The 14,137-nt window shown below is 38.1% G+C and overlaps 1 protein-coding gene across 7 annotated transcripts in view; it reads right to left on the bottom strand.

Moving 5' to 3' along the window:
• mcf2l2 (MCF.2 cell line derived transforming sequence-like 2) overlaps window positions 1-14,137 on the bottom strand; it is a 105,101-nt gene that overhangs the window by 37,972 nt on the left and 52,992 nt on the right. For all 7 annotated transcript variants that reach the window (XM_087836830.1, XM_087836831.1, XM_087836835.1 and 4 more), the window contains exons 16-25: window positions 13,953-14,019; window positions 13,284-13,399; window positions 11,954-12,023; window positions 10,442-10,534; window positions 9,985-10,077; window positions 8,754-8,876; window positions 7,587-7,667; window positions 2,315-2,455; window positions 1,143-1,235; window positions 214-292 (exon numbers count right to left, since the gene is read on the bottom strand). In XM_087836830.1, the coding sequence (XP_087692956.1) occupies window positions 214-292; window positions 1,143-1,235; window positions 2,315-2,455; window positions 7,587-7,667; window positions 8,754-8,876; window positions 9,985-10,077; window positions 10,442-10,534; window positions 11,954-12,023; window positions 13,284-13,399; window positions 13,953-14,019 (956 nt within the window). The remainder of the gene's footprint in view (window positions 1-213; window positions 293-1,142; window positions 1,236-2,314; window positions 2,456-7,586; window positions 7,668-8,753; window positions 8,877-9,984; window positions 10,078-10,441; window positions 10,535-11,953; window positions 12,024-13,283; window positions 13,400-13,952; window positions 14,020-14,137) is intronic.

Raw genomic sequence — 14,137 nt, forward strand, 5'->3', positions numbered from 1 at the left:
ATCTAATAGATGCTAACAGGTGAAATTATTCGAGCAGAGAGGAAACTTCATCTGTCACCTGCTGGGACTGAAGTGTGATCCTGTGAAAGATGAGGTAACACAGACGAACAGAAATATTCTCAGATGAAAAGGTGTGTGTGTGTGTGTGTGTGTGTGTGTGTGTGTGTGTGTGTGTGTGTGTGTGTGTGTGTGTGTGTGTGTGTGTGTACATACCTCTGCATGCTTCCAGCTGGCCTGTAAGAACTTTCCGAATCTCTGACACCCACATATTTTTCACATCCATGGAGGGAGCCTAGGGAGGAATAAATACATACACACACACAAACATAAATCAAGCACATATACACAACAAAAGCATCTTAACATTAATGCTGAGTGAGAAATTGATTGGAGAGGTGTGTGGTGCAACACTGCCCCCAAGAGCACCCCTTGTGTATCATGGATTTCTTCCAGGAAGAATATTTCACTGAAATTACATCAGGGGGTCACATTAAGCAATAAAATAGACACATTATGCTTTATATGAATTCATTGCCATAAGGATATAATTTTCCAGTTCTTATATGGATGAATGTACAGACTTCTAAAAAGCAGTCACAAGCATATTTAGCAGTTTCATAAATACCCTAGCCTCCTCCGTCATTTGTATTATCTACAAAATGCCACCTGTTATTGAATTATTTGCTCATTTTTGTACATTACTATGTTATTGCTGGTTTTTAAATGTATAATGCTGGTGTTGCGGCTGTTGAGCTACAGCCGGTACATGAAAGTAACTTCCAAGCTTAGAAAAAAGTCCCGCAACCAGCTGCCAAGAAACTGTTTAGGTTGTGACATAATTAATGGTTTCAGGAAGCAGAAGAAACCAAAAATTGTTGGGTTTTTTTAACTAAAAAAATGGCCTAGTACAGTTTAAGAGGACTGAATTTTGAAGGCTCCTGTTGACCGAATAGCTAATAAACAAAAGAAATGTGACAAGAGACCAGAAGTAGATGTTTTTAGTAAAATCAGAAATAAAAAGGTAGAAATGTAGTACTGCTCCAAATAAATAAAGTGAGCTGGGTTCCATCGCAGTTTCAGAGGAAAGGGTAAGCTGAATGAATCTGAACATAAAGCAGAAAGGAAAGGTTACATCAACATACCTGGATGATATAAACTTCCTCTCTGCCGTTGTACCAAACCTCAAACTTTTTGCTGTCGCCTTTGACATTCTCTGTGATCCCCACAGAACTCATCTGAACAGAAACAGGACGCAGACACTGAGATTCAGTATGTTAGAGATGAACTCTGTCAAGTGATGCACTGAAAAAACTCTTTCATTAGCAGTCACACAATAAATACACATTTTATATGTTATTCGGCACAACGCTCCCAAAGTATAACAGTCACTTAAGGTGATAATTATTTTCCAGGACATTAACAAACCAGAGTCATAAACTAAAGCCATTAAACGTCTCAGGCAAGCAGTATTCCCAAAATATTGCCATGTCATAAAGTAATGTGAATAAGCTTTGAGATTCCTATTTAAATACCAACTGTGAATTTATCATAATAACAAGTAGGGGTATAATAATAATAGTGGTAATCATGAGCTTAACTGCTGACCCTTCTTCACCCACAATAAGACAAATGCATTTAGCTGATTTAATCTTATATCTTTAGATAGTTTTTACAGACTTTGAGGCTTAGACGTCCTTTCTACTATCTACAGGACTTCACAGGCAACAAATCTATACAACAACTAGTGGATGCCACTGGCTATTTAGCAATATTCAGTTAAAAGGTTTTCTCCCTTAAAAAACAGTAGAATAGCTTCAAATAACCATCATTAAGTCCAAAATGATGTATTTTAATGGTATTAATAGGGTTACTCTATCCTAGTGGTTCTGAAACGTTCTCATTAATTAACTCTGTTTGGTTTTTGTCTGTTTTATAAAACAGTTTTTAATTATTATTTGCATAATTATGTGCATTATCTGGTACTTTTTAAAATTAAGCATCATCTTTATCTGCAATACTTAAAAGGAACTATTGAAGACAAATTAGTTGATGTTCTTCAATAAATAAATAAATGAATAAATAAATAAAAATGCCCCAGTAGTGGATAAATAACAACTATTGGGACCTATTGAACTCTAATCTAGTAGAGTTCAATAGATCCCAATATGTCGTTTTAATCAGCTTTAAATGAGAAGGTGTTTGATGTGTCCAATTTCGCTGCAGGCAACTGCAGGTGACAAATAAAGGCTTATTCATCCAAACAAAGTGCAGGCTGTGCACACTTAACCCACACACATCCCCATCTTTATCTGACCTTGAGTGAGTGTTTGAAGCTGTAGGACGGGGTCTTTTCATGTCCATCGGTGGTCTCCTCTCGTTTCTTACAGAACAGCAGCATCTTGTCATACAGAAACAGATGCCTTTGCATAGGCTTAAACCTCGCCAGGTCCTTCACCTAAGAGCAGGTAATCTGTCACTTATCACATGCGTAAATAACTGTATAACATTCAGAAATTAAATGTCAACCAAGGCCCATGACAGATGACCCTGAAGCATCACTCATATTGTTATTATTTAAGCAAACAAAAAAATGTTCAAACAAACCTGAATACATCAAAGGCACATGGGATGGGTTTGTATTTAGCTATACATATAAATATTAATGACTGCATCACTCTAAGCTGTTTACGTTTTGTTTCCATTGTGTCTCGGTTATTAATCATCAACTGATAACATAAACATCAGAACAACATTGCGCTATAATGCCTTCCAAGGACAAACCTGAATGCTATGCTGTCTGTTTAAGTTGAAAAAGAGGCAATGAAATGCATGTCCTTCAGTTTAAATATGCTCTTTTTTGCCACGTACCCTTTCTTTCATTCTTTTGCTATGAAATGCTGGTTCTATATCAATAGAGTTTCCTTGCTATCTCTCATCAACAACGCTTGATCAAATATCTAGATGTGCTTGCATATGGTTTGATGTTGTTGGTAAAAATGTGTATAATAAACTACTGAAACGTATGCCTGTCTTTTCTGGTACTCTTCCCTTCAGACCCCGGGCAGTTGAAGTAAATGGCTGCCCATTGCTGACATTGGTCCTGCCAGAGGACACTTCCTGTTGAAAGGTAGTTCCTCAAACCCTCAATCATGCTTGATCATAGGGGATCATCTGATTGTTTGGATTCCAGCTGCTGTAATATTATAGGGTCTTTACTCCGCAATATAAAGTGCTTTGAGATGGCTGGTTTGTGAACTGGTGCTACATAAATAAAACTGAATAGCCGGTCACAACAGATTTGGCAACCACAGCAGAGCTAAAAAAAAAAAAAAATGGAAATGAGACTTAACCAGAAATTCACTGACTGGAGCAGAACAATATGAGCTGAACACACAATGTATCAAATGCACTTGGGATGGGTTTGTATTTAGCTATAGATATAAATATTAATGACTGCATCACTCCAAGCCACTTTAGCTTCGCTTCCATTGTGTCTCGGTTATTAATCATCAACTGATAACATAAACTGCAAAACAGTATTGCATTATAATGCTTCCAAGGACAAACTTGAATGCTATGATGGTTCTTTATGTTGAAAAACAGGAAATGAAATACATGTTCTTCATCTTAAATTTTTCCAATGATTCGCTATGAAATGCTGGCATGGTTTATATGGGTTCAAAATGTGATCATAAATATTTTGTACTTGTAAATCAGTTTTGTATGTGTAAAAAAGATTTGTGTGTGTGTAAAAATTTTTTGGATGTGTAAAAAGAATTTGTGTGTGCATAAAAAAGATTTGTGTGTGGACTTAGCCAAAAAAAAACCCTGCAAGTTACAAGTACGAATTTTGACCCAATTTTTCTTCCTTTCATCTGATTGGTCAATGTCATGTCAGTCACAAATGTAACAATCCAATCAGAGAATAGATGGGTTTGGCTGTCGGAGGGGCGCTTTTTTTGAACTGCAGGTCTTTGAAGGGAATAAATCAGTGTTGCCAACTTAGCAACTTTGTCGCTATATTTAGCGAGTTTTCAGACCCCCTAGCGACATTTTTTCTAGAAAAAGTCGCTAAAAAAAGACGTGAAAGCGCATATCGCTTTTACTCTCAACAAGCAGCGGGTGCTGTAACGCAGTCAGTTCTTCTTTTACTCTTATGCTGTTTTGTGGATCAGGTTTAAAACTACTTATAAACACACACACACACAAAGTAACTCCACCAGAGTGCCTATTTCGGGTCACTTTTGCCGGTCCAAGCCTGGGTAAAGGAGCAGGGTTGGAATTGTGACATTACAAAAAACAATAATTGCTAAAAGAAATTTAATTTGTAGTTCTAAATAAATTCTAAATGCATTTAGGACGTTTTTTGCTCACTTTATGTCTCGTCCACGATGTTATTTCTCTTTCCAACAACATAGGTTACAATTACATTAGCATGACCAATTATGCAAATTAGGTGATGACGTCATTTAGCGACTTCTAGCGACTTTTAGGACAACCAATAGCGATTTTCCTTACTGAGGAGTTGGCAACACTGGAATAAATGCCCTTTTACATGCCAACCCAGCGTTTTCCTTCATCACCACGAAGGAAAACAGTCTGTGGTCGTCCGAGTTTGGTGATTTTTGTGTCACAGGTCTACCTGTTTAATACAGGGACTTCCACAGCCTTTTCAACAGCGCTGTGGACCGCGGGGGGGCGGGCAGTGTTTTGGAAATGACAGTCTTCATTACAAAGCTTTCTTAGTTATGAATTAGCATACATGTTTTTATTGAACATTTGAAGAACTAGCAAAAAAAACCCAGAAACTCTTGTAGAGGACATAAAGTCAGAGATAGAAACGACAAGGAGCAGGTGCATCTAGTACAGGTGGAGCTGCTGCAAACCCCCACAGAGCCCAGCAGCCAGCGCAACAAATTCTGGATCCTTGGCTTTTAGTTAGCAGTTAGCATTAGCAGCACATCCTGCGTCCGATGTGAAAGGACTTTTATGCTGAGCACTGTGACTCACAGCAATGGTCCCGGGTCAGCCCTGACTTTGTGTTAAACTAGTCCTAAAGTAATAATGGTATTTCTAACCAATGATATACCACAACTTTATCCTTTCAACAGCTGCTCAAAGTTAGGGGACCTAGCTGCTATCGGATATTTATATAGAGATCCTCCAGCTTCACACTGCATTACCCTTCAAGGACCTGCAGTTCAAAAATAGCACCCCTCCGACAGCCAAACCCATCTATTCTCTGATTGGATTGTTACATTTGTGATTGACATGACATTGACCAATCAGATGAAAGGAAGAAAAATTGGGTCAAAATTCGTACTTGTAACCAGTGTTGCCAACTTAGCGACTTTGTCGCTATATTTAGCGAGTTTTCAGACCCCCTAGCTAAAAAAAGACGTGAAAGACATTACAAAAAACAATAATTGCTAAAAGAAATTTAATTTGTAGTTCTAAATAAATTCTAAATGCATTTAGGACGTTTTTTGCTCACTTTATGTCTTGTCCACGATGTTATTTCTCTCTCCAGCTGCATAGGTTACAATTACATTAGCATGACCAATTATGCAAATTAGGTGATGACGTCATTTAGCGACTTCTAGCGACTTTTAGGACAACCAATAGCGATTTTCCTTACTGAGGAGTTGGCAACACTGCTTGTAACTTGCAGGGGTTTTTTTTTTTTTTGGCTAAGTCCACACACAAATCTTTTTTATGCACGCACAAATTATTTTTACACATACAAAACTGATTTACAAATACAAAATATTTATCACCACATTTTGAGCCCATAGGGTCTAGCCCACCCTGAGTTTTGGCCTCCTGCTGGCTGTGCTCTTGCATTCCTTATTTAGCAATTTCTGTATCAATGATAGAGGTGCCTTGCTATTTCTCATCAAGGAAGCGTGATGATCTTCTCTAGATGCGCTTGCTTATGGTTTGGTTGTGCTTTGGACACAACTGATCCGGTTTCCACAAAGTGTTTTAGAGTGATTGTCATAATTTGACACATCAAATTATGGAGCTCCTGTTTCCTCAGAAAAGAAAAATAAAGTGATCGAGGTTCTGCAGTAAACGCCATACACAGCCTTGTTTATGAAAAGTAAACCGTAGCTGCAGATTAATTAAGGCCATGGTCACACAAGCCTAGAGACCTGTCAGCAATCATCTGGCAACCTCTGCTTGTGATGGAAAAATGTGTTCCATAAGTGACTGGTAGTTGCTGGCAGTAGGGATGGGTATTGATAAGATTTTCACGATTCCGATTCCATTTTCGATTCTGTTTAACGATTTGATTCTTTATTGATCTCTTATCGATTCTTTTTTAAAAAGGAGAACACTAAGGTCGATTAGCTTAGAACTTACATCTTCTCTTTAAACAAGATAGAAATTTAGGAGTAACATGGCCTTACAAACCCAGCAGTGAGATCTTAAGAGATCCACAGCCTACGGCTCTTCAATGGGGTGTCACAGGGTCCCCGGGAAAAAAATTGTAAATGTAAAATAATAAAATAAATATTTTTCTGTAGCAATAACAAAGTATAACATAAATTATTCTGCAGCAATTACACAAGAATATCCAGTAATGTCCCTGCCTACAATTAAACACATTCACTTACCGAAAATCAGGGGCATCTGCTGTGGCAAATGGGTGCAAGCCTTTTACCACAAACTTAGTCACTGCTCGGTGACATTCGTCTATCCTGGCCTGAAAGGAGACGCTAACGGTAGACTGCAGCGAGAACTGCCAGCATCTGAGCCAGACTCTGTCTGTCTCTCTCATCATGGTCACCTAAATGCACAGTAATGGCAGGTTTTGTAATAAGGCAGATCGCGCTAACATAATATGCACTGTTAGTTGATTATTTACCTGCCGCATTAACAGGAGAGGACGTGCAAACGTTACCGCTTCTGCTGGGTTGAGATTCACGAGTCCGGAGCGGAATTAAAAATACGACATTCATTTAAGGTTATCACGTGTTTTGTGAGCAAATGCTTTTGCATATTCGTAGTGTTTCCTCCCTTAAATGAAATATCTACTTTGCAAGTATTGCAAGTTGCCCTGTTGTCATCCATTCTCGTAAAGTATAACCAAACTTTTGAGCGTTTGAGCCGCTTAGGCGCCGTGTTTCCTGCCAGGTAAATGATGCTCCGCAACGTGGTGACGTCATTCGGGGCGACTGGAATCGATAAGGGAATCGTTTGCAAAAATGGCAAACAATTCCAAGGAATTGAAACAGTGGGAACCGGTTCTCAACAAGAACCGGTTTTCGATACCCATCCCTAGCTGGCAGCATAAAATTGTTCACAGCAGCACCCTCTTTGCAACTGTTTTCCACTGGCAACAATCAGCAGTCTCCAGCAACCACTCGACAACCAGTCAGGTAATCTCTGACTGGTCTCTTATTTGCTTTTATTGCACTCTGAAATATGTAAAGCTAAGAAGGATGTATTTATTTTTCTTGCATCTTAATGAATGTAAAGTATCCAGACTTGTTCATAGCGACTAACTAATGTTAAGGTAAACGACAGGACATCCATAGGGCAATATTCAACACTGGTAAAACAGGAGTGTGGGAATTTACTTTGCTGTGGCCTCTCTTGTGGTCAGTCCACACATTGAAGGATCCCTGCATCAGCAGCTTCCCCAGTTCACTCAGATTTCCCTGCAAACATCAAAAAACAGTCAGATCTGTGAAACACTTTTTTTTTTTTTTTTTGGGGGGGGGGGGGGGGTCATAACTATTCGCAGTAGTAAATGTTTTAATACAGCTTCAGTTCGGTTATGGCACAAAAAGTTGGCAACAAAAGCTCATTATTTACGTAAGCATACTTTTTGTAAGAACAGTACAACACTTCCATGTGTTAATAATGATCTAAATGCACATGCTGGCGCTGGTAAGGTACCCCCAGTGATATGTAACCCCACCCACACCCAGTCAATCACAACTCACTTAACGGAAGAAGGAATTTGGATGTTTGCCAAAGCAAACATCTTAGCCCAGATATCATCTATGAGGACACCTGAATATGGCAGGTCACAAAAGGTTCCCACTAAACCTGTTAAAACTTGAAGAGTTTTTCTAAACCTACATTTTGCAAACCTGGTGTGCAAAAGCTGTTGAGACTTGCCCAAAAACTCTGTTTTTACTTTATCCCTAGTTAGGTACATTCAGTGCCAAACTTCGATTTGTATTAGAAAAGAATAGCATTAGTAGTGTGAAAAAAACAAAAAAATCTGCTGATTAAACATATTTGATTCAGGTTTTAACACTGAATTTATGGTGTGATCAGTGACTTTTAAAGATGTAAGCAACAGACATTGTTTGTTGTTCTTTTGATGGGAATAAATGGTTTACATGATACTGACTTTAATCACAAAAACATGTACTACTGCATAACTAAATAGATAACTAAAGTCCACCATCCACATTCTGGAACACGTGTTTCAGTGTTTCCTGTTTATCAATAGGCTCTATGACAAAGAGGATTCCATTTTTGCTCGCTAAAATATTTCAAAAAGCAAACACTTTCCATTAGATCACTTTTTCACATGACTGTACCACAAGGTGACAAGTTATAGTAATCCGATTGCTCTAAATTGAAGAAAGTCAAGTCAGTTGACACCACACGGTGAATTAGAGGCTGAGTAATGAGAGTGGAATAACAGCCCTCGACCTCAAGTTCGTTTTCACAGTGTAAATCATTCAGAACCTTAATGATGATGATGATGATGACTACTGTACACTGACCTCAAAGCCAGTGATTGCTATCTGGTGCATGGAGTCATTGACAGACTTAATGATGTCCAGCATGGTGGCTAAAGCCTCCTCCAACTCAGCCATCCCCTCACCGTTACTGCATTTTAACATCTCCTGTTAGACGGGAAAGTGGAAGTGGTTTAGAAAGATCAAGGGCACAAAATACAAACCAAAGAAAGAGAAGAACAGAGGAGCAAATAAACTTTGTGTCAATCCTGATGTAGGATCATAGTTAATGACAAATTCCCTATCTTTAGGACCGCCTTCTTTTGTCAGTCCATATCAGAAATATAACCCTACTGTCTAAGTGACGTGGAACAAAGATCACATGCACTTATCATTATTACTATTATTATTATTAATATTATTACTTATAGGGTCAATTCTTGTATCTCCCTCTTATCAGGACATGCCAATGGCCCAATGAAAAAGCCATCAGATTAATCAAAATGCTACAAAATGCTACAACAGTTATTAAATTAAGCCATTAAACATGGCTTAATCTTTCACCTAACTTTTGTTTAAGAAAATGGCAGATTTTTTGCCATAACAGTTCATATCATTTCTTGGGTTATGCGAATAGTATAATTATTTGGACTGAATTGACTGGATATCAATATTTCTAAAGTCCCAAAGAGGAGGAGAGGAGAAGGGGAGGAGAGAAGATGCAGGTGCAAGGCAGAATTAATAATAAACACAGACTGAGATAACAGGGCTATCACATTGTGGATATCAGCTCATTTTCCAGGAACAGTTCCTCTAGTATTGAATAAACCATCACTCTGGTTGTGTCACAGGTTCCTTTTTCTTTATTTATTTCCCATTCTCACCAACAATTGACTCAATGGGAATTTTTTTTTTTTACTTAAAATAAATTAAATCAATGACTTAGCAAGCTTCAGTGGTGATAAAGGTTTTTCTTTAGGTTCAGGATGAAATGTAAGTGACTAATAAAAGGTTTTTCATATTCTTGCTTCTGTTATATTTTATAAAAAATGTAAAAAAAAATTTTTTGGTTAGGCTGACCAAAAAAAGAAGAAAAATCAAATACTTGGTAGTTTAATTATGTTTTTAATTAAATTATTCATGGTAAATAGAGACTGGATATCTATTAGAAGCATGATAACTAGCCTAATAAATACAAAGAATAAAAAATAACATTAATGTACTGAACTAATTGGTTAGTTCCTTTTAAATTACATCTTATAACCAAATAACACACCTTCAGCATGAGTTGGTATTTGGTGATCCTCTGGACAGGCTTCAGCAGGTAGGCATCCAGAGACAGTTTGTGATCCAGCTTCTTCTGGCATTCCTGTTCTCACAAACCAAATGTTGTTGATCAAGAAGTGGCACGTGAACCCTCATCGAACTCTAACCTGTTACAGCTGCATTGTGAGGTTAAGTCACCAAACAGAACACCAACATTGTAGGTGCTGTGCTCTAAAGTCTTTCTCAGAGGCCAGTAGCATGAAGCAGTACTTAGGGTTCAGTGAAACAACTTCAGGGTTCGGCCTGGTTTTTTAACAGATTTGTAAAGTTAGCTACCATCTTAGCTTAGGTTAAGAAGAAGTTGTAGAAATCAACTAACAGTTGTAGTCACCTGAAATTGTGTGTGTGTGTGTGTGTGTGTGTGTGTGTGTGTGTGTGTGTGTGTGTGTGTGTGTGTGTTTGTTTACCTGAAAAAACAGGCTGTCCCCACACTGCCTCCAGATGATTTCAGAGCGTGGTTTATTTTGACAATACTTTTCATACACCTGAAGCTCTTCTTTCTGAGAGCACAAAGACATGTCCAAGTGAAAAGAGGGAAGGCTATCTGGTTTCTCAGTTTCTGTTCAATTCAATCTTTAGTTTTAAAAGTTTGCCACCTTTCTATGAATATATATAAATATTAAAGGAACCCTCTAGGATATGAATCGAGATAACAAATTTGTTGTGCAAAAATAGAGCTAACATCTTTGTAATTTCCCATGTTATCTGAATAAAAACAACCGTACAACAATACAAAGTATTGGACTTTAAAACCTGCAGAAAAAGGTTCCAACTAAAAAACTAGACTTGATCAAGAGATCTATGATAAATGGCTCACCTGAAGTCTCTGTTTATTAGTACTTTTAGAACTTCAAATCTGTAAGTTAAAGACTTGGCTCCTCCCCGACTTGGGAAATTAGATTATGTGTGCAGTAACTTCTCACTATTATGTAAATAGTTTTTTAACATAAAAACTTACAGCTTTGTGTGTTTTCTTAAGTCTCTGTTGATGGATTTCACACAAACCAAAGACAACACAATAAGTATATCAATGCTATGCCAGAACAAATTCTATGTGTAGTATCAGATCTCCCTGTTTCAAAGACTGGAAGGTCTGGTTTTACCTGTCTAACGGTAACTGTTGCTCTATATTGTTGTTAAGTCTCAGCCCACGAATAGATTCCAATCATCTGTGACAAAAATCTGCTTCTCCTTACTTTCTCGACATGCCCAGTGAAGTGCGAATTTGCGCCAGTAATTAGACTCCTTGTTTGCCTGTTAGCCTGCAGACCTTTAATGAAGATCTCATTACTCTTTATCTGCCTATTTTTGAAGAATTGTCAAGTCTCGACCTTTAACTTCCTTTGTAAAAAAAAAAAAATGGCTATCTCCATGCCACGTCTCAGCCTTAAAGACGTTTAAGGTTTACAACCTGAGGTCCTGGCAAGGAATTCAGTTTCCAGACACCTGATTCTGGAGGGTGTCTATTTTCAGTTTCACCTGCAAAACCTGAAAGGTTTCATTAGTTCCTGTCCGCAGATCCTTCGGGTACCTTTTCTCATATTTCAAAGCAGCATTTGATTCCCTGGACTGAGGAGTTGATACTTGAAAACTGGAACAAATGTTTGCTCTGTCAATGTGTGAATTGTTGGCTGGGCATTTTTTTCACTTTAAAGAACAACAATATATGTCATTCCAAATGTTGCTAGTGAGAGACATATTTTTTCCATTATGTCATTAGTTTCTCAGATATGGCAGGAAAAGTATTCAAGTGTCCCTGGTGTGGGTGCATGTAAAGTAAGAGCAAAATATATCATGTTATTCCTTGTACTGTTAAAAGTGCACTGTTATAGCCATGGAGAAAAAAGTAACCACTAACGTAAAGGAAGTACTAATATAAACCCTTTTACAGGTACTTCCGGGTATTTCTAAATACCCACCCTTTTCAGAAAACAGGTTCCAACCAGCTCTGGTTTCTCTGCGCAGTTCTCCAGCTCCATGAGAAATGTCCTGCAGAAAATACATGAAAACAAAGTAAGAAAACAATACACATTGCATCCCAATTACTTAAAACTAATTAGGTGTATGCAAATTACATAATCTTTAGGTCTAGCTACTTTAGTCTTTTAATTAGATCTTAGTTAAGTTGGTAAATCTAACTAATCATCAAAGTGATCTGTTAAGTGATGTCGTACTACCATTGAATTCATGAAATAATAAAATCTCTCAGCATTTGATATGTTTTCTGTTTTTTACTGTCAGTAAAACATGAGATTTGCAAATCATTGCATTCTGTTTTTAAATACATCCATCCATCCATCTTCATCCGCTTTATCCGAGGCCGGGTCGCGGGGGCAGCAGCCTAAGCAGAGAGGCCCAGACCTCCCTCTCCCCAGCCACCTCCTCCAGCTTATCCGGGGGAACACCAAGGCGTTCCCAGGCCAGCCGAGAGATATAATCTCTCCAGCGTGTCCTGGGTCTGACCCGGGGACTCCTCCCGGTGGGACATGCCCGGAACACCTCACCTAGGAGGCGCCCAGGAGGCATCCTTGTCAGATGCCCGAACCACCTCAGCTGGCTCCTTTCGATGTGGAGCAGCAGCGGCTCTACTCTGAGCCCCTCCCAGATGGCCGAACTTCTCACCCTATCTCTAAGGGAGAGGCTGTTTTTAAATACATTTTACACATTTTCTCAGGTTTTGATATTTAAATAAATTCACAGAGATACATATACTGATATGAACCACACATGATTGCCTTAACAAGAAGCAATGGGGAGATTCAGAAATCTGCTGTATTCAGTCCACACACCTACTGTACACAAATGTATATGAAAAGGGATTACGTAAAATATAATTGTGAACTGTGAACTCAAACAACTGCAGAATGTGAAAGGAGGAACATCACCTTACTGCGTAGTTTGTGTGCAGTGCATGCTTTGACTTCCTGTTAGTCCGGTTTTTTAGAAATTCATTTGGGAGAGCTTTCGGTTTAAAATTACAGGATTGCCTGAGTGCAAACGGTATATCATTTAATAGTACAAACTGACAGCTATTTGAATGATGCACATTTGGCATCAAGTAAAATATGTTTCTCCAGGCAAAAGCTACTTTAAAAGAATGCACATTACCAGTCACCTGGTAATCCTTTAAAAGAGGAGTTGTTCATATATCACAGTTTTCTGTGATATATCTTTGCTGACATCAGTGTTTCCAAGTTATAGTTGTGTATATGTCGAGGCCAATGGCAAAATAAAGTAAATTCCACCTACTTGTTGTGAAATTCATATATCTCCGGCAGGTTTCCAAACAGCACATCTCTTTTGTTCTCCAGTGATGGTGGCATGAGGTGGCTAAGCTCAGAGTTATTCAGCTCTGCAAAATAACCCTGGGAATCAGGGTGAGAGGGAGGGTCAAAAAATGAAATAATAAAGAAACAACAGCGAAATGTAAAAATCAGTCAGTCTCACTTCAGAGACATTAGTATAAAAAGAACAAATACACTAAAAAAAAATACTTTTGCACTGATCCTTTTCTTTTTTTGATTGAGAAACGAATTACATTTACTGCATTACATACCACAGCATTGTACAAGGCTGTAGTCACTTCTGCATTGCTTTGCTTACATTTTCTTTGCACTACTTTTGCAGTGACAGGAAACTGAGAGAATGTCAGTCTAGATCCAATGTGTATGAAAACAATAGGTAAACTGTGTCTACCTAGAAGGATCTTTTAACAATTAAAGAACTTTTTACAATTCTATAACAATTCTGAGAGATGATTAGAAGATTTAAGGACTGTTTACTGTAGTAGCTTTGTTCTCAAGATGTAAAACAGGTGCAATTCCAAGAAAGCAGTTCAGGTCGGCAGCTTTTTGGATGCAAATAAGCCACAACCATGTAAAATGGATACAAAGATCTCAGTCACTTGACATACTATACCTCCATGATGCTTTGCAGCTCCTCAACATACAGCCTTTCTGTTTCAATTAGTTCAGTCATGATATGCCTGCAAACAGAAAAAACATTTTTTTTCCTTATCACACTGACTAAACTAAAAAATAAGCACAGGGAGTCGCTTGTGTTCACCAGTCTTCACATGTATTGTATGTATTTTCAGTCTGATG

Source organism: Neolamprologus brichardi, chromosome 23 (assembly GCF_056152115.1).
Source record: "Neolamprologus brichardi isolate AB-2024 chromosome 23, ASM5615211v1, whole genome shotgun sequence".
NCBI lineage: Eukaryota > Metazoa > Chordata > Actinopteri > Cichliformes > Cichlidae > Neolamprologus > Neolamprologus brichardi.